Genomic DNA, 21,337 nt, shown 5'->3' with positions numbered 1-21,337 from the left:
TTTAGGTTCCTATCACTCACTTATGCATTTTTCTAAATTACTGAAGCGGTTCTACTAATCCTAGATCTCAAATAAGAACTTTGCATTACGAAACTGGTCTACAATCATTATAGGTGTGTAAAATGACTAGATAATATGTAGTCTTTGAGAAAAACGCTTTGTGGTACCAAGGGACACACCTTAGTAGGGGAAATGTTTTGAATATGCATAAGGTCATAACTCACAAAAGCCACTAATAGAGCTTTCTATCTCCATTAAGATATATGTCTGGCCTATTTAAACTTGATCTAAACCTATGGTCTTTACCATGAAGTAGACCTACTAGACAATAAGAAGAAGGCCCGTGAGGTCAAGAAACAATTTATCATTTTCTTGCTTGGAGTAACCAAACGAAGTTACTAGGGGGAAGGAGAGAACTTTTAAGTTGGGGCCCCACCTTAAGGCAGGAAACAGACTTTATAATCTAATAATATATAGTTTGAGACTCATTGAAAGCTTAGGTGTCAATAATCTACAGCTTCCACAATTGTAGGGACATGTGTCAAGCTAATAAAACTCATGAAATAATATATAGTCAAGCTTCACAATATTCACCTACCTATATACTATTTGAAATTCAAAATATAGAAGGAAAGAAAAAACAAACGTAACAAACCTATACTTCAGTGGTCAAAAGTTTTGATTTTTGAATAAAAATTCTGATAATATAATATGAGATTATAATTTCTTTAATTGCAATATTCTAGAATATATACTAACCTGAAAACAAAAACGTGAAACATCTTCTCATCTTGATTTTAGTGGATTTCAAAAACTAACTCTTGAATTTCTGGATTAGTTTAGATTTAGTCAAGTAGAAATATTTGAGGTTAACAATGCACCTGGTCTTATATTCAATCATCTTTAACTCATAATAAAAGAGGGAAATTTAAAATACAAAATTTAAAATAATTTAAAAATAAAAACATCATTATAAAAAAACCATTATCACAAATTTCAGAATTCACGTTCCCTATCTCACAAATTCTCACACAACTCTCTTTACTTCCCCCTCCTTCCTCTCAACCATGACATACCTCATATCAGATGTTTGTCTTTCAAAAGCAACAAGTTCCTTCGCTGCAAGGATATTACGTATGTGGACTCTACCTTCCTTTGACAATCCATCAGACATAGGTACTATTGACATGGTATTGATGGATCATCAAGTATATTTACAAACTTTACAATTTTTTTCTTGGTAAATTTTCAAATATTTCTACATATAATTTTTTTTTAATCATTTACAGAGTTCGAAAATACAAGCATCAATAAAAAGGCTCGGCTGTCATTGAGATCTTTAATGGTAAACTCATGGAAGGTGAGGTATACCAGTTTAGTGGTTTAGCTGTTTCGGGTAATATCGGAAAGTACAAATCAACACGTCACTCCTGTCGTCTGAATTTCCAAGAAAACACTACAGCTGTCGTGATTAAGAAAACACTACAGCTGTCGTGATTAAAATATTGAGGTATACCCGATGTTTGGATTCTCATTCATTCCATATTCTGAATTGATCAACCTAAGTATTGATACATCTTTTCTGGTTGGTGAGTGCATCTTTTCTAGATATTTTCATCTGTTTTGATTTTTTAATATTTATTTTTTAAATTGAAAACACTATTTTAAAATTTAAAAAAATTAACAAGATTTTATCTGGAAAAAAAATTGACTCTTTCATTCACGGAAATTTAATATTTTTTCATTTATATAATTAGTTTTCCAAAATATGAATTTTAAATTAACAAAAAATTAAAAAAAAAAAATCTGACGCCTTTTTAGAAAAATAGACATACAGTAAAAAAACTCTTTTATTTTCTATTTTCTTCGGTTTCGATATTTAGATATTTACTTATCTTTTTAAATTGAAAACACTATTTTTAAATTAAAAAAAAATATTTGAAAAAAAGAATCAACTCCTTCTTTTACGGTAATTTAAAATTTTGAATTTAAAAAATCTCTTTTTATAAAAAAAAATGTACATACGGTTATAAGAAAGACTATTTTTTGAAGGCTAATAGTTAGAAAAGTTAGAAATGAAATAAAACAAAGTTAACATTAACTACTTTATCTTTTCCATCATTTACAGATATAATCGGATTGTTATCTGGTCAACCTCGGCTCACTCATTATGGAAAGGAGAAGACGAAGATTCTCAATATAGATATGTTAATTGATGGGTAAGTATTTGGTTTACCAATCAATAATTTATGTTCTTAATTTCATCCATTTACAACATAATGACTTCAAATTAGATATATTTATTTAATGCAGACATAAAATGGAGTGCGCATTGTTTGGTGAATACGCTGATGAGTTTAACACATTGCTTCATAATGACACTTCTCTCAGGCAAGTTGTCGTTATTAATATGGCAAGAGTTAAATTTTATAAGGGTAACAACTCTAAATTTATTTAACATCTTAATTTTATGCAACATATAGATAATGTGTTCTTTATGGTGATTTTATACAAAGGTAAAAATGTACTGCAAAACTCAATGTATGGAACAAAGATATTTTTCAACCCTGATATTCCTGAGGTCCTTACTATCAAGCAAAGGTATGTACATTGCAATATTCTCTTCCTAACAGTACCCACCATGCTCATTAATTTTATGCTGTCTCAATTCATTCTTATTTTAAGCATAATGGTGAATCAAAGTCTCACACCATTCAACAATCAACTCAATGATCCAAGCCAATTGAAACCAGAAGATGACTTCTTACGCCTGACGCCGAGGATGGATATTGAGCAAATGAAGGAGTGCAGAACGGTAATAAAATTAAATGCGCATTGATTGCATATGTTTAAATATTAAAATTTCATATTTTTTACCTTTGATTTCTTTGATATAACTCTACCTTTAAATTTAAATTTTTGAAGGAAAAGTATGTTGTGTTCCAAACAACAGTGAAGCATATAATTGACCCAGATGATTGGTGGTATGCCGCTTGTGTTTGCCATAAATATGTTCATCAACGTAATAAGTTGAACTTCTGTGATTCTTGCAATCAACATCTCTTCATTGTATACCCAAGGTAATCACCACAATAGATGCAATATCTTTTTAATTAAGTTGAACCCATTACTCATGCATATCTAGGATCCGCGTAATTATAAAGCTCTTAATTACTGTGGCACCTCCTATTGTATAATGGAATTTTTTTTTAATTCACTTTCATCTATTAAGAAGACGAAATAGGCTAATACATGTGTTAAAAATGACAACTTATTCATTTTTAATATTTGTTTTTGCAGGTATCAGATTAAGCTTCGTGCGATCGATGACAAAGATTCTGCTGCGTTAGTCATTTTTGATCGTGAGGCTTCTATAATGCTAAATAAGTCGTGTGCAGACTTGATTCAAATTCTTGACAAGGTCCGGTTTCACAAGCAAAATCTTAATCCCTATATCTAATACTCTTATTTTATGTTATTTTTTAAATAGGCCACTATATGATTGAACAACTATGTTATTATTTTTTTAAGAATGGTTCACTACACACTCCGCCAAATGAAATACTTCAACTTGCTGAGAAGACATTCCTGTTCAAAGTTGAAATAAAGCAAAATAGAATGTCAAATTATGAAGCATGCTACCCAGTTAAGAGGCTCACAGATGATGTTGGACTAATCCAAAAGTTCATTGAAATGACTCCTAATCAGTTGGTATGTGTACATAAAATTAAAAATAATAATTAGTGTTTTTTGAATTCATATCTTAACTTCAACTTTAACCTTATTCCTTATTTGTACCACCAGTCAGGAAAGGTTGTTGCATCACTATCAGACATTGAAGCAACTCCTAATACCACTTCTGATCTGAACAATTCTTCCTCATGATCTTTTGATTACTGATCCATCTGAACCGTTGCTCCAACTTATACAGTTTGTTTATCCAGATATGGTTTCTCATCTTACAGATCCAACCTTTTATCAAGAAAGAGCTATATTAGCCCCCACATTAGAATCAGTTGAAAAAGTCAATCAATATATTTTATCTTGCATTGAAGGGGAAGAAAAAGAATATCTGAGTTGTGATTCTGCTTGCAAGTCTGATGAGGACAATGATGTTGAAGCTGCATGGTTAACCCCGGAGTTTCTACATGAAGTAAAACGTTCTGGAATTCCAAATCACAAATTGGTGTTGAAGGAAGGGGTGTCTGTCATGCTTCTAAGAAACTTAGACCAATCCTTTGGATTATGTAATGGAATTAGACTTTTAATAGAGGATTTGTGCCCAAATGTGATCGGTGCGACTGTTGTGAGTGGAAAAAATTCCGGAAAAAAAGTTTACATTGGTAGAATGAGTTTGATTCCACAAGTCTCTGGTCTTCCATTCAAATTTGAAAGGCGACAGTTTCCATTGGCTGTTTGTTACACAATGACCATCAACAAGAGTCAAGGGCAGTCTTTGAGCCATGTTGGATTATACCTTCCTAGACCAGTATTCACTCATGGTCAGTTCTACGTAGCAGTATCAAGAGTCAAAAGTAGAAAAGGGTTAAAAATCCTAATACCGGATGATGAAGGAGAAATTAGCACTTCAACAACAAATGTTCTCTATTGGGAGGTCTTTGAAAATATTTGAGGTTTGTTCTTTATCTAATATTTTTAGTCAATTGAAATTACTTTGTACTTTCAATATATCATATAATATGTTGCTATTTCTATTTGGTACTTGAATGATGAGATTCCAATTCTATTGTGTGATTCATTTTATTTTTGTTGTTTGATATTATGATTGAAGGTTGCAAGAGATATTGTGTGGCAAAATACCCATGGAGTCTTTCAGCCCGACAGATAACTGTGTTGGTAATAATAGTTTTACTTAAAAGCTGTTAGATGATTTATACTACTGATTCTGATAATTTATTTGAAGTACATATTGCATTCATCTTATTTTGTAATAATCATATTAGTCAAATGTTATGATATTATATGTTCCTATGATGCTTGAGCTATTACGTACTGGGAATACAATTGTCTATCACTACATACATGAAATTTCAAGCTACTTAAATGTGCACTAATCTGTCATGTGACTACAAATATGTTATTATTTTAGTAATATATTGTTTTTCTCTTGAATAAATAACTTTAGTCATAACCAGTTAGTGATGTAATTTTTATGGTGTCTCATTCTTTGCAGGTGGAAACTTATGAAAAAGAAAAAATGTCACTTCATCGAAAAAAAAATCAAAGGCATTTTTACATTGCTATTATTTATTTTATAATGAATTTTCCAGTTCAAGTGGTTTTCACATTTTAAGGATCTTTCCGAATCTATTTGTTATGTAATTTGGTTCATTGCACCTCTAATTAAAATGTTATTTCAGACGTGGGTTATTTCAGATTTCTACGTTACGTCAATTTGGGTGAAATTTATCTTATATTTTATTACTTTGTTTTTAACTCATGGTGATCAACGAATGCAAGATTATACCTATGAATATAATACACACATGATTCTGTGTATGATAGTGTCTTCTCTAAAACCAAAGTAAAAATTAAACATAACCAAAATATACCAGAATGTAACTCGACTCAGTTAAAACAAAAAGACCATATAAAAAACATTATTTATTGCTCTTAACTTCATTTTTATTTCTTTTTTCCATATTATTTCATCCGTGCGACGCACGGGTTCGGATACTAGTAAGCACATAGGCCTTAGGGGCTTGTCATGCTTCGGGTGTGTAAAAGAGATAGCGATAATTTGACAATCTATTTCTTTTCTTTCTCTCTCTTCACTTATTTATCGAGAAAATTAATAAATGAATTAAGAATAAATTTGAGAATTTAATAATAATAAATGACAAACATAACTAGTAACTAAAATAAGTAAATAACTATCATTTAAAAAAAAAACTAAAATAATTATTTTTTATTGAGGTAAATAGTTACTTGGTTAATATAAAAAAAACACACTTTCAAACTTTAATCTTCATTCAAAATTGAAATTTTTTTTGCTTTCCAAATATTAGACAATCTTCCATGAGAAGGTAAATGATTTCTTTTGTACTATTTAAGAAGATTCCATAACTCGTGTTAAGGAAGTCGTTGGTTTCATCCTTCACTTTCAGTCAGGGTGTTGAGTTTTGACTCTTGATTCCAGTCACATGATCAGAATCATCTCCCATCCTTGGCGGTTACTCTTCCAAATTCGAATTCGCGCTCACTGAAACCCGACTTCAACCTCATCGCCGCCGTACCAGAGAGAGCGCACGCTGAAAATGACGACGGAGCAGACGAAGTTCAGCGTGCTCTGCAGCCTATTCACATGGACGCAGAGAACCAAGTCGCCGGCGAAGAAGCGTTCCAAGTTCCGCAAGTTCCTCGACTCCTTCTGCAGAGACGCTAACTACTTCCCCGCCATTCGCCTCATCCTCCCTAACCTCGACCGCGAACGCGGCTCCTACGGCCTCAAAGAGTCCGTCCTCGCCACCTCCCTCATCGACGCTCTCGGTATGGCTAGGGATTCTCAGGATGCTCTCCGCCTCATCAATTGGCGTAAAGGCGGTGCTAAAACTGGTGCTAGTGCCGGCAATTTCGCACTCGTCGCCTCTGAGGTTGGATTCTCTTCTCTGAGCATTTTGTATTGTGTGAGTGCATAGGGTTTTGGTGGCGGTTTTTGTTGTTGTTGTTGAAAATTGAATGTGAGTATTGTTGTTGGTTCTGAGGCAGGTGCTGCAGCTTAGGCAAGGGACTGCTTCTGGTGGTTTGACGATAAAGGAGTTGAATGACTTGCTTGATCAATTGGCTTCGAGCGAAAACAGGTATATGGCTTTCGCTTTGATTGTTTCCGCGCTTCATTATTGTTTCTATTTGTTCTTTCGTTATTGCGGTTGCTTTTGCTGTATGTGTGTGATTGTGTGTATGCCTAAGGTCTGTTGATAGTGCTAGGGGATGGAAGTGTTTACATCATCTGAAGTTGTGATGGATGGGGAAGAATCTTTTATTATTACTATTATTGTTACTAATATGAAAAATAGGCGAGGAGTAGATAAAGAAAAAATAACTTTGAAGTTAAATGTTGAATTGAAAGTTTTAGTTCACCCTGCAAAAAATTGATGCTGCAAGAATTTCTCTTTAAGTCATTCTTTATGATTGTTTGTGAGCATTGAGGCGTTCCAAATTAGTCCAATATCAAACAACTAGAAGGAACTGAGTCTCGGGTTTAAGTCTTGTATGGAGAAAAACTTCGTAGAGAGAGCTAGCCTCATCGCGCTGTGGATGTTCCTGGCTCGTACAAGATTGGCTTTCGTGGAGGATAACTGTTACAAAGTGTTTCTGAGCTCTGCCACGTGCTAGGACTAGGATATCTTTTTACTAGCTATTGGATAAGTTCTTAAACTCATCCCTGGGGGTCTACTATGAGGCAAATTGGACACCGAATTGACTATCATGAAACTCTGGCTTCTGGGTATTGAAGAAGCTAAAGCATAATGTTAAAAACTGAGACAGTTTTTCTTAGAAGCAGCACCAAGTACTGTTTGTTCTGATGTTTCTGAAGAAGATAACAACATCAATAGATAAAACCTTTGTCCCACTTTGCTTACTAGGTGGGGTTTGGACCAAATGACACCATTGTTTTATTCTTTTAAGAGGATCTGTTGTTGTTCTCTTATATGGTTCTCTTGTTTTTCTTAAATGAATTTTCTCTAACTTGAAAGAAGTCATTTAATGAAAATTCAGGATCAGTACACTATACTGGAACAAGACTTATTCTTCCATCTATATAGTTAAGTATGGTCATTGGAAATCTATTTCCAATCACTTGTAAGTTGTTTATGCATCTCTTATCTATGGAAAAGACTGGCAACTAGCTCTAGCTCCAGCTGTCTAGGTTTTCCATCCTCCCACAATGCCTCCTATAAAGAGCTAGGTTCAAATGAGAGCGCTGCAGTCACTTCCCTTCTTAGAGAAGCAAAATAGCAGTATTGAACTCTCTTAATATTCAAATTCCTAATCCAACTTGTTATGAATTATGATAGTTTGCAGCAAATTTCTTCTCCATTGACAAGACAGAGTTCTTCCTTCCTTTCCATCCAAAGATAAAAATAACAAATAGTAATAACTAAGGAGAAGAATGCTTTTTACTGTAGTTTTTACTTAATTCTTGTATGGCTTGACTATTATTACAGGGCTGAGAAGAATCTGGTTCTTTCTACCCTTATCAGAAAGACAAATGCACAGGAAATGAAGTGGATTATCATGATAATTCTCAAAGGTGTTTCTCATTTACGCCTGTAAATTGATTTAATACATTTAATGAGCTTTGAGCATGTAACTAAATTTTGTTGCAGATCTAAAGCTGGGAATTAGTGAAAAAAGCATTTTCCATGAATTCCATCCAGATGCCGAAGACTTGTTTAATGTTACATGTGACTTAAAATTAGTTTGTGAAAAGCTAAAGGATCGGAACCAGCGCCATAAACGGCAGGTTAGTTGTGATTTAGAAATTAGTTTTGGAACTCTACAGCTTACAAGTTACAACGATGGCAATTACAACCTTTAATTTTTTAACTCGGGCTCTAAACAAGCCAAGATTGAGCTGAACACTTGCATTGTAATGCTAAACTCAGAAATGAATAGCCAAAACGGTGTGTTCTCCTCCTGATTTATAATTCTCATAATACAAGCTGATATTCAGCCTTGTAAATCAGCTGAACTGTATGTATACGTATATGAGAACAGAATAACATTCTCTTGTAAGACCTTTGAATGGCCACAAGTCTAACTCTAAGTTGGCTGATAGACCTAACTCCTAAGTATTTGTGTAGGACAATGGACCTAAACCTTTAAATTGACCACCAAATATATATTTTAAAAAATTAGAACAAAAATTCAATACATCAATAAGTCCTTATAAAGGGTAGAGCAATCCTCACCCATGAGCTAGCTTTTGGGGTAGAGTCTACCTAGATCCGTTTATTGGATGTGTGTAGTGCAATCCTCACCCTTGAGCTAGCTTTTGGAGTAGAGTTAGGTCTAGCCTGATTTCTAATAGTCTGAAAGACTTTTTAAATAACATAAAGCCCAACATTTTTTGTTACATAGGCTTTCACTAAACTGTTATTCTAGCTTATTTACTGAATAGTCCCATGTCTGGTCAAGCTAGATCTAATGCAAACTCGGCCATAAGCCGCCTTACCTTTTCCCACCCTTGAATCTTGAGCATTGTTAGGGAAAATAAAAGATAGTAACATAAATGGAAAGTTTTGTAACTGCTCATTACTACTTATAGTCTTATATATGCATGGCTTCTTTTCTTTTACAGGATATTGAAGTTGGAAAAGCTGTGCGCCCTCAATTAGCTAAGAGAGTTGCTAATGCAGCTGAAGCATGGAAAAAGGTTTGCTGCACTTAGCCATTTAATCAATCATTTATGCCTCAACCAAATCACTTGTCATACTTGTGTCTTTTCTTTTGGCTACATAATATGGAGATGGGGGACGTTGGCCACATTTAGGCTTGGTAAACCTGAAGTTGTATGCTACTTGACCCTCAGGTTGATGACTTGTTCCCTTATTTGATTAGTATAGGAGTCTAGTATTTAGCCTAGTTTTGCTGTAAATAGGGGTCTGTGCTTCATCTTCTGGTTCACATCATTATACCCCAATGTCATTGTTAAAGAATATCATTGGAAGTCTCCTTTCTTTCTTTACTTCCTTCCCTACCTAAAACCCATAATTTCAACATCAATGACCATCTATTCCATCTTATATTGTGGCAACAAGATTATATTCTCTTTTATTCAAAGTGATTTTCAACACAATGAAGCTGAGGGCTGTAGCAACTTTATTTTGAACTATTCAATAGAAAGTGCATGATTTCATGCATAGTGAATCCATTAGTTTGACCTTTATTACTCACTTGTTTTTTTGTATGTTTCCTCTTTTATTTAGCTTCATGGGAAGGAAGTTGTTGTTGAGTGCAAATTTGATGGTGATCGCATTCAAATTCATAAAAATGGAACAGAGATACATTTCTTCTCAAGGTAAGTGCAAATGTGTATTTTGTATCTGAATGTTTTTTTTTTTAACTTCAACTTGTGCCCCCCACCCTCCAGACTTTCTGTGCATTGGTGTGTGTTATTTCTGATTTTGAAACCTTAGAATGCTCAGTGAATTGTTTTATATTTATATGGCAACTTATACATCAAAGTAGCTAGCTGAGGGAACATGTTGTGGCTATTGTTCTTTGATTTTCTGGATTCTCAACAAGGCGGAGATTTCTAAAAATGTTATGCACTATATTTTTTTACATATTCTTGCCACGGATAGGTCTTGTTGTTTACATTTTCACCCACTATTGCAGGAACTTTCTTGATCATTCTGAATATGCACATGCAATGTCAGCAATCATAATACAAAACATTCTTGTAGACAGGTGAGCATTTATATTGTGTTTCATACATTGCAATTTTGTTTGTTTTGAACAATTTCTATCCATTCTTTTATTCTTGCTAGTGGGAAGGTGCATGCAACTATAATTTTGGAGGAGGGGGGATGTCTGACATTAAATATATAATATATAGGCAAAGGGGTTGATGTGGGTTTGGTTCTGTTTTCAAAATTAAAATATCAAGAAATCTGATACTAAAATGACTAGAAATTTCAACAATACTGCTGGTTGGGTTTCCTTTCTTCCAATTTCAGTATCTGTTTTATTATGTTTACTTTTGGGCACAATATTGCTTAGCATTGATCTTTGTTATTTTCCCTTCTTCATCATTAACAAAATTTCCGCATTGATATAAAAAATGCAGACAAACTCTACTGTTATAAAAACAGGATTCCTTCACTCTTGCCTTTTTTTATATAATTCCTTGAATATGCGAATACTATTCCAATACATGAAGTGCATCCTTGAATAATACAGTGATACTTATATTATTTATTTATTTATTTATTTTTCCATATGATCTTATTTAGGTGTATCCTTGATGGTGAAATGTTGGTCTGGGACACATCCTTGAATCGTTTTGCTGAGTTTGGCTCAAATCAGGAAATAGGCATGTGTACTTTAATAAGGCTTAGTCACTGTAAAGCTTTAATTTTCAGTAGCGTTTGCCTTTTAATATTCTTTGTTCTTGGCAGCCAAGGCAGCAAGGGATGGACTTGATAGTCATAGAAAGGTTCTTTACTTTCAATCTTCTTTATTTTTATTTTTGTATTAGAAAATATCAAGTTTAATTTGAACTTTTTCTTTGTCCTTTCTTGATGCAGTTATGCTGTATCCTTCTCTCTGGACAACTCAAGTATTAATTCCAACTATTAGGAAATGCGATATGATTTTGGTTTCAATGGTAAAATGAGCATCTAATTCTGTATGTTATGATAAATTTCTAATGCAAGAAACATTTATATCTAATATTCCTTGACTTGAGAATGGTTAGATGTTGCATTTGATATTCTTTATTTTGGAGATACTAGTGTGATTCACCAAACTTTAAAGGAACGGCATGAGATTCTTCGTAGAGTCGTGAGGCCAATGAAGGGCCAATTGGAAATTTTAGTACCTAATGGTGGTATCAACAGTCACCGTTCTTCTGGTAAGATTCTCCTGGGATGTGTCTTATTGTATGTACTTTAAGAAAAAAAACATGTACTTTAAGAAAAAAAACTTTTTTCTTCTTGCATGTTGCAATTATTCAGCTGATCCATAAATTGGATTTGTTTGCTTACTACTTGATTAAGTATTCTTCTTGTTTTGATATCATATTATTATATTATTGTTTTTGTTGTTGCTATCTAGTCTGGTTGGTGCCTCTTCAGATCTGGGAATAGGAGGGCTAACCGCATTTGTTACTTACCTTACTGATTATAATGTCCATGTGGATTCAATTATCTCATATCCTTCACTCCAGCTTTAATGCCACATCGCTTGAATTGAATTATTTTGTGGACCATATAAATGAAGTCTTGAGACATGTTTCAAAGAGGGGAGAGTATTAGGAACCCAGAGAAGAAAAAATGAAAGATTGATTGAAAGAATAAAAAGAAAAGACTATTTTACCGAGATTGAATACAAGCTGGAGGATAGAATTATCAACCAGCTAACTGTTACACTAACAGTTAACTGATACTTACTCTTTTTCTTTAACTAACTAACTGATCATTCTGCTATCTAACCATAACAACTATTGGCTAGTTAGTTACACAAACTACCTCTTCTTAAGAGGTCTAATTCCTATCACAGTGCCAAACGTAAATCTGTCCCTGCTTGTAAGGCATACTGTTGGCGCTTTATGCTTTGGATGAGCCTTGGCTCTGTATTAAATAAATAAATTCAGCATTTTAGTCGTAGAGTTTTATCATTAATGATACTACATTTTATGACCACCTCTCATATCTTGCCATATTATTGCAATGTCAGTCCAAATTATTATATATATTGTTTTGGATGTGCAGCTTCTTGTCTCAAGTGTGCATCAAGAGTTTGACTAGAAATATGCATATCTTGGATACTCTTTTTACTATCTGTATCCACATTTGTTAATTTTCACATTATTTTCTCTTCATTGATGCAATAAGTTAGTGGATTCTTGAATAACATTTTTGCAACGTGTTTATTGATTAAACGACCTCTTAACCATGTTTTTATGCAGGTGAACCATGTTGGTCATTTATTGCTCATAATGTGGATGAAGTTGAGAGATTTTTCAAAGAAACCATTGAAAATAGGTCAGCAAATACCCTAATTCATTTTGCCACCCAAGTTATGTATGGATATTTAAAGCCCTCAAGGATTTGGACTATGCCTAACTCTACCGAAAAAACTAGATTAGTGGTGAGGATTGTGCTACCATTCATAAGGATTTATTTGGTTGCATCTTAGTTAATGTGAGACTTCAACACTCCCCCTCACACCCAGAACTGGACATCTAGAGTGTGAAGTTTGCAGGACTAAACATTTGAAGGTGCCCAAGATATAGGATAGGCTCTGATACTATCCTAAGAATTTGGACTAGGCCTAAATTTACCCCAAAATTTAGCTTAGGGGTGATGATTTTCCTACCATTTTAAAGATTTATTCGGCCATATCTCACGTCAATGTGGAACCTTAACTAGATTTATGTATTCATTAGTCTTTTGGGGCATCCCAAACATCATGAGATTTAGTATTTAACTAGTTTTCCTATTATGCCTTGGGTCCTCTTATAAATTACCTGTTTTTCTAAATTCTAAGAGATTCTAATACATGACGATTAATTACTAAAAGTACAGAAAAGAAGGCATTGCACATGGTTCTTAAGAATTTTCATTTTTCTCCTTTATTTAGAGATGAGGGAATTGTTGTAAAAGACCTCAGCTCCAAATGGGAACCTAGTGATCGCAGTGGAAAGTGGCTGAAATTGAAGCCTGAATACATTCAAGCTGGTTCTGATCTAGATGTACTCATCATAGGTATATATGGTTTTGGTTCTTGTATTTATATACATCCTGAAGCAGCTTGTTTAACATTGTTATTTTGACTATGCTGTTTTTGACAATTTGTAGGTGGCTACTATGGCTCTGGACGACGTGGAGGAGAGGTTTGGTCATTTCTCCTCAGCATTTGAATTTTTTAAAAAATTATTCGTTGGATCTTAGAATGAACTTCTAAGGGCTTGCTTTACATTTCAGGTTGCTCAATTCTTGGTTGGCCTTGCAGAGCGTCCATCTCCAAATACACATCCCAAGCGGTATAAATGTTTTAGCGCTTACATTACACGTGCTTTTGGTCCTATTTGAACAATGCACTAGCTTGTTTTATATTATATTTCATTAATGGATTTATATTATATTTAAAAGATGCTTCTTCACCCAATAACCCTTTTGGGCTTGAAGTATGAACAATGCGCTAGCCTGTTTTTATTTATGTGCATAGCTATCTATGCATCGTTCAATTAATCAGGTACTTCTTTGTGTTGCAGATTTATCTCCTTTTGCCGGGTTGGTACTGGACTTTCTGATGATGAGCTTGATGCTGTAATATCAAAACTAAAACCTTACTTCAGGTAGGTTATATGCGTGTGTGTGAAAACATTCCATGCGGATGCGGTGACATTTAGTATTAGTACTTTTAACAAATATTTTCAACAATTGGTTTGATTTCTGCGTCCTCTCTCTTACAGGAAGTATGAATATCCAAAGAAGAGGCCACCGAGTTTTTATCAAGTTACTAATCATTCAAAAGAAAGACCTGATGTGTGGGTTGATAGCCCTGAGAAGTAATTATTTCACCTTTTGTCTGAACGCTGAAGTACATGTGACTTTCATTTTCAATGTTATTCAATATTTACGGTTCTCTTCATGCAGATCAATTGTTCTGTCTATAACAAGTGATATCCGAACTATACAATCTGAGGTGTGTCCTTGAAAATACAGTGTCTATCTGATGGTGAAAAAATTGTTGTCTACATAATCTTTCTTTTCTCATGAACTGCACAGTTTTAACCCAAATTACTTTATTGCAGGTATTTTCTGCACCTTACAGCCTGAGATTTCCTCGAATTGACAGGGTGAGATACGACAAGGCCTGGCATGAATGCCTTGATGTGCAATGTAAGGGATTTGCCAAATAAGATTTACATGTTCGTTGATGGTGTTGTTGTAAGATTGATTCCTTTCTTTTCCCCCAATTTCAGCATTTATAGAACTTGTGCATTCCAGCAATGGTACCACACAGAGGGATACAGAGCATGGCAGCAAGCAGGACAGTAAATCAAATCGCATCAAATCCTCCAGACGGGGAGAAAAGAAAAACATGTCTATTGTTCCTTCCCATTTAATACAAACTGATGTTTCCAGTGTTAAAGGGGGGTCCTTAATATTTTCAAATATGATGTTTTGTATCCTGGAGAATCTTGCTATCTACTAATCATCTGTCCAACTAACTGACTGCCAATTTTTGTTTTCTATCTATATATTGCTTTATACATATGTCTTCATACTTATTTCCTTGTGTTTAAAATAATGTATTAAGCAAGTGTTCAGAGTGCTTTCGTGTTTTAGTTCTTTGTACTGTACTAATCATCCAACTGCTGGAAATCTTCCACCTTTTATGTCAATCTTTAAAATAATGGATATAGTTTCCCTTGACATGCATAGACTTTGTAAATGTGCCTCCATGTCATTCTCTCGAGTCCTTGCACAAAATAATTGCTGAGAATGGGGGAACTTTCTCAATGAATTTGAATAACTCAGTCACCCATTGTGTTGCAGCAGACAGCAAAGGTTCTTTCTCACTCTCTATCTCTATCTCTATCACTTTCTGTGTTCGCGTGTGCTTGAAAATGACAGATTTATTAGCATTTAGCTGAATATCTAATAAAAGCATATTCCTTTAGGGTTTAAATTTGAAGCAGCAAAACGCCATGGTGATATCATTCATTATACTTGGGTATTTGATTGCTATGCACAAAAGAAGCTTGTCCCATTACAACCAAAGTGAGTATCATACCTGAATATGAAATTTTTACATCCGTTAAAGCTCTTCTGATTGTATATTGCTTTCAATGTTTCCTTCAAAAGGTACTTCCTGTTCCTATCTGAACTGACAAAGAAGAAGTTACAAGAAGAAATCGATGAGTTCTCGGACTTTTACTATTTGGATCTTGATATTGGAGATATCAAACAGGTAATAGCATTAACACACTTTTTCCCCTTTTTAAGGAACTGAGTTATATCTTCCTTTCCTTTTGTGCACCATAGACTTTTTGTCTTAAGGTGGGTTGCTTACATCATAATTAGTAACTCCACGATTGATTTGCCGTGTTCTTTTCCCTTGGTATTTAACAAAGTCAATCTAGTTCATGCCTCAATAAATTAACCCTCCTTCATCTTTTTCAGCTTTTAAGCAATATTCATAGGTCGGAAGATGTCAGCACTGTTGATCATTATAGGAAAAAATACTGCCCAAAGGATAAGTGGTCTTTCTTTTGCGGATGCTCCGTTTATTTCCACACTGTAATACCATCATTGTAAGATACAGTGACATGCAATCAAATATTTTTTTTTAACTTAAGCATATATTATGGGATTTAGGATTTTAATCATGATTATTATTTTCTCCAAGTTTGCTCTGTAGCTATCTGCTTATTCAACATTTTCATGTAGGAAAGAAGATTGGCAATTTCTATTGGGACTTTCTTTGAGGAGATTCAAGCTCGAAGTTCTCATGGGTGGTGGAAAAGTTGCTGATAATATTAATTGTGCTACTCATCTAGTGACTTTGTTTGTGCCAAGATGTCATACTAACTTTTGGGAAGAAATTCAGAGTAGGTAAGTTCTGCATTTGCTGGCAACTTGTCATGTTGAATGTTAATTACAGGATAGCTATAGTTAATTTTAGATTTGCAAATTTTTGTGCAAGTTGTCTTATATATGATTTAAAAAACTGACCAACCAGTTTGACCAGAAAACTAATTGATTAGCTCAGTTGCTGGTCTAGGACAGCTGTTAGAACACCAAAGATAAACTCAATAATTACATTTCTGACACAGAAATCACACACTATACAGCAATACACTCTGTCCCCGAGACTAAGATCTCCTACGGAGAGTACTCTCTGTCCATTATACATAATATCAACATCCCATATCCTATAGACAACCCTACTATAACATATACTCCTAATAAATTACTGCCGGTTGTCATTAATCAGTGCTGCCACTAATTATTTCCTAATCAGTGCTGCCACTATTTATTTCCTAAGGCTTAAAAACACATTTGGTCCCCCACGAATGCGTTTTGTGCAAAATGAGTCCCTAAACTATTTTTTTAGCATTCTCAGTCCCCCACGTTATGCTCTGTTACCACAGTTAGTCCTTCTGTTAGATTTTAAACGGTTTTTTCATATGTGGAATTTTTTAAATGACTTGGAGGGTTATAAGGAAAGAGAGGGAGATTATTAAGAGAGAGAATAATCATGTTCATCTTCATCACATACAAGGACCCTAATTTTTCCAGATTTTCTTCACCACCATCTTTTTCATCTCTTGGTCTTCATCATCTTCGGTAAAATTTCAGAATAATTTAGAAGCTCAAGACCATCTAACTTCTCAATATTGAAATCCTAGATCTCAAAATTAAAAACCCCTAAGAAATTCAAATCCATCAACCAGGAGAAAGAAACAACCAGGAGGGAAAAAGAAACAAGGTACAAGAAACAAGAAACGGGAAAAAAACAGGACAAAAGTAGAGCATCCACAGGCTACCACGCACAAAAGGAGCAGCCCAGCCCCTCCCACTCTCACACAACCACCTCACGCATCCACAACTGGGAAAATCTTCAAATATTCTTCATCTTCAAACCCAGAAGAACTCCTTCAACTCAGACATCCCAACCATCCAAACCCAGAAACCCAACCCAGAAACTCCTTCAACCATAAAAATCCAGAAAAGAAACCTAGAAAATAACTCAATTCTGGATGCATCCATCCTTTCAATCGAACCCATGGCAGATCTATGAACCCGAGGTCGGGATCTTGTGCATCCGTCCTCTCAATCTCTTCCTCTTCTCTCCGATCTGATGGGTGGTGGTGGTGGTTAAGCGTGAGATTTAGATAAAGTGCAGATCGACTCGATTTAGGGTGCGAGAAGGGAGGAGTGGTGGCGGAGCGCCTGTGGCCATGGAAGAAGATGAAGAAGATGAAGATGTGAGGTGATCTGGTGCCATTTGATGTGCCTGCTAAGGAGGTGAAAATAAATCACGTGATCCTCACATGCTTTCGTTCTTGGCCCCATCTCACTCCTACTAAGTGTCCATGTCATTAAAAATTGACACTTAGGAGAGATCCGTTTGATTTCTGACGGAAAAAGGCTGAAGGTCTAACAGTAGTAACAGAGGAAAACGTGGGGGACTGAGAATGCTAAAAAGATAGTTTAGGGACTTATTTTGCACAAAACGCATTTGTGGGGGACCAAATGTGCTTTTAAGCCATTTCCTAATTATAGTGCCCAAGGAGATCACAAATTTTACATAAGAGGAAAATATGGTAACTGTTGAGATCTCCCATATTGACTAAAGATATGGTCAAATAAGTGTTTATAAAGGATAGAGCAACCTTCACCTCTAAGCTAGCTTTTGGGTAGAGCTAAGCCTAACCCAAATTCTAAGATGGTATCATAGTCTATCCTAGATCCGTTTATTGGAGACTAGCCATATATGGGGCCACCAACAGATGTTCATTCTTGCAAATTCCACGCTCCAGATGTCCAACCCTGGGCGTGAGGAGGTGTGTTGAGAAGTCTCACATTGACCGAGATACGACCAAATAAGTGTTAATAAAGGTCTAAGCTATCTTTTGGGTAGAGCTAGGCCTAATCCAAATTCTAAGAGTAACCATTTCAAACGGTTCATGTCTTTTGGTTTCATTGTTTTCATCTTACCAAATGCTATTGGGTACTTAGTATAGTAGCAAGGATGCCTACAGGTGACTGCCAAGAAGACAAAAATGTCTTAATTACTTACCTACCTGTGTTTTATCATCTTGGCTTGTTGTAAGTATTACCAAAATAAAAAGGCTAAAATTAACAATATTGCACAAATTTGTCACTATCTACGCACAATGCTGTTCATACATGGCTTGTCTTGTTGGTAATCATGGTGGGAGTTTTCCCCCTTCCTCAAATGTTATATTCTGTACATTATACCACGAATTGTGTCACAAGGTTCATTCCCAACAGAGTGAAATTCTGTTAAGAATTTTTTCTCTTATTAGAAAAATTCATGGATGATAAATACTACCCCTCTTTCTCCTCATCGGGCTTTGTTTCTTGGGGCAGTTTCACTTCAGTAGAGAGAAGAATTCTTCGAAGCAAGAGGTTGCATATAGTTAAATCGCAGTGGTTAGAGGATTGTTTGAACAGTAGCCAAAGATTACCAGAAGATGCCTATAGCTTGAGACCCGATGGAATAGAAGAATCAACTACTGAAGATTGGTAAGTTTATGCATGTGCAGCATTTACAGTCTCTGACTTATGTGGATGGCAAGTATGAAATTTGTGTGAATGTAATTGCTTTAATACTTTTACTCATTATATGTTCCTCACAAGTTCTGTCACCTGTAGTTGTGGTATTTTTCCGTCTTTTTTTTTCTTTGGGTGGTACTGCATAACATCTGTCTTTGACAGTAGATTGTCTTTTGGGGTTGGAAAATTTTAATAAATTCATGTTATGCTTAGGCTTTCTTAGTAGATTTGATACAAATTACTGAAATGGGGGATGGATACTAGTTGCTAGGTTAATTATGTCATTTATAAAGAAGTGGAATAGAAAGACCGATAGCAAATATGAGATAAAGCTTTGCATATTAGTAGAAGACGTTATTGTGAACCATGGTCTAGTATATTGCAAACATTTTTTTTAACTTTCTAGTGTACTTGTGCTGAAAATAATGGTCCACCATGCAGCAATTGCAAGTCTAGTGTCTTTAACTATAGTCAAATGTAGTTCTCTCTAAGAACTGTGCACTTGTATGGTTCCTATATTTTTCTTAGCATTTGATTGTTTTTTGCTATCTGTTGTAGTGAATATGACTTGGCGTTAGACACCCATCTGGTTGGAGATAATGTAGAGGACCAAAATACATCTTTCTCTGACCTTGAAAGTAAACATAGAACTGCAAAAGCTGCTAATGAACCAAGTTTGGCTTCGGTGTCCCAGGAGAAGGGTGGCGGAAGGAAAAGAGGAAGACCTGCAGGCAGAGGTACCAAAAACGTAAAAACAGCCGGTAACCAAGCTCCCAGAGGCAGAGCACGAGCACAAGTTGCGAGAAAGCGGCCTAAAATATGTGAATATGAATCAGATGATGACAGGGATTCTCAACAAATAAGACCACAAGGGCAAGACACAAGAGAAGGAGGTCTTAATTTTAATGAGAAGCATTTAGAACCCCATGAGACCAAGAAACCTGAAAATGTTCAAGATACTGAAACCGTTGAAAGTTCTCAGCAAAACGAGGCATTCAAGCCAGAGGATTCGAAGGAAAGAGAATTTGAAAGAATATTTGTTCCTGAAATCGAAATGACTGATAGGCACAATGGCCATAACAGTCAGGTGAGTGAGAAACTTGAAATTTTGGCAGATCCCGTGCAGGCCATGTTATTTGACATGATTCCTAGCCTTGCCCCCAAGAATGTTGAGCAACCTACGGCGAGTCATCGAGAAGAGAAGCTTCCTTCCAATGCAGATTCAACTACTGCTACTACTACTAAGAAAAAGAAGGTTAGCTACAAGGCTATTGCTGCCGAGCTGCTCAAGGACTGGTAGAACATCAATTTACATCAATGTATTACTAATTTCTGAATGTGTGCCAAAAGTTCCTTTGTTAGATCAAATTGATTGTTACCCAAGTGTTTCTGTTTTGGTCCGTTATTGTTATTCAAATGTTAAATCAGGTTTTCTTTGATCATGGACTTGTATGATTAGTGTGGTATATCTTAGAAAATCATATGTAAGTTTTGTATTTTTACCCTTAAATTATAGAAATTTACTCTCCTCGGTCCCCTCTTTATTTGTTCTTTTTTACCATGTCTCTGCTTTTTTCTGTTCATGCTGGATATGTTTAGATGAAAAATGAAGGGCTAAAGCCCTTAGCTTTTTCTCCATGCCTGAGACTTGGGTGGAGCATGTTGATAAACTTCTGCCAGAAAAATTTACTCTATAAAATGATTTTAGGATTTATAAATTATGGTCGGGTTGCCAAGTTGTTGCAAGGTTTTGATTCCTCCATTTTTAAATTCAGCTATTTCATTTTTAAATTAAGCACCATCAGAATAATGAAATAGCTTTGCCAAGTTGTTGCAAGGTTTTGATTCCTCCATTATGGTGATCAATGATGCTTGAGTTGTTGCAAGCTTGTATTAAACACCAAATTATGCCTTAAAAAAACCATTCACATGGATGCAGCTCAGTTTACTATATAGTATATGGGAACGGAGGGAGTAATTTGGGGTCACTACTCCTTCGACGACTGACGTTGTCACCATCAACGACCTCCACAACTTCCTCTTCTGCAATGCCATCATGGTTGTTTGTATACCAATGGTGAGTCGGCTCGGCGCGGACCCTACCCCTACCCATCATGGTTGTTTGTATACCAATGGTGGGTCGGCTCGGCGCGGACCCTACCCCTACCCGCAAACTTATCATGGTTGCCACCACTAGATTCCACAACATAATCTCTATTGCCACCAAAAGAAAGCAAAAGCAACCATGGAAGTCAGTTGTACATTAGCATTCCAATGTCAATCACCAACAAAGGGAAACTTATTATGAAATGAAAGATCGATAAACCAAT

The 21,337-nt window shown here is 35.2% G+C and overlaps 3 protein-coding genes across 3 annotated transcripts; all 3 read left to right on the top strand.

Moving 5' to 3' along the window:
• Nucleotides 1–1,353: 1,353 nt before the first annotated feature.
• On the top strand, nucleotides 1,354–3,885 carry LOC130725586 (uncharacterized). Its single transcript, XM_057576804.1, has 9 exons — nucleotides 1,354–1,396; nucleotides 2,129–2,219; nucleotides 2,314–2,435; nucleotides 2,517–2,601; nucleotides 2,686–2,815; nucleotides 2,926–3,080; nucleotides 3,301–3,421; nucleotides 3,532–3,711; nucleotides 3,805–3,885. The coding sequence occupies exons 1-9, from the start codon at nucleotides 1,354–1,356 to the stop codon at nucleotides 3,883–3,885; spliced, it is 1,008 nt and encodes a 335-aa protein (XP_057432787.1).
• A 61-nt stretch (nucleotides 3,886–3,946) lies between these two features.
• On the top strand, nucleotides 3,947–4,633 carry LOC130725585 (uncharacterized). The gene has a single exon (XM_057576803.1). The coding sequence runs from the start codon at nucleotides 3,947–3,949 to the stop codon at nucleotides 4,631–4,633; it is 687 nt and encodes a 228-aa protein (XP_057432786.1).
• Nucleotides 4,634–6,087: 1,454 nt separating this feature from the next.
• LOC130722525 (DNA ligase 4) lies at nucleotides 6,088–20,568 on the top strand. The gene is given in 26 exon segments (XM_057573273.1): nucleotides 6,088–6,614; nucleotides 6,730–6,821; nucleotides 8,190–8,275; nucleotides 8,352–8,488; nucleotides 9,326–9,400; nucleotides 9,954–10,045; nucleotides 10,366–10,437; nucleotides 10,983–11,062; nucleotides 11,148–11,237; nucleotides 11,438–11,602; nucleotides 12,659–12,734; nucleotides 13,333–13,457; nucleotides 13,551–13,585; nucleotides 13,677–13,735; nucleotides 13,967–14,050; nucleotides 14,168–14,263; nucleotides 14,352–14,400; nucleotides 14,510–14,597; nucleotides 14,681–14,884; nucleotides 15,144–15,269; nucleotides 15,383–15,482; nucleotides 15,567–15,672; nucleotides 15,885–16,015; nucleotides 16,152–16,316; nucleotides 18,822–18,977; nucleotides 19,566–20,568. Coding segments are annotated over 26 exon segments (3,567 nt in total). The 5' UTR covers nucleotides 6,088–6,278; the 3' UTR covers nucleotides 20,308–20,568.
• Nucleotides 20,569–21,337: the final 769 nt, after the last annotated feature.

Source organism: Lotus japonicus, chromosome 6, assembly GCF_012489685.1.
Source record: "Lotus japonicus ecotype B-129 chromosome 6, LjGifu_v1.2".
NCBI classification, from domain to species: domain Eukaryota; kingdom Viridiplantae; phylum Streptophyta; class Magnoliopsida; order Fabales; family Fabaceae; genus Lotus; species Lotus japonicus.
Note: the sequence above shows the minus strand (reverse complement) of the source record. Positions and strands in the feature narration are given on the sequence as shown.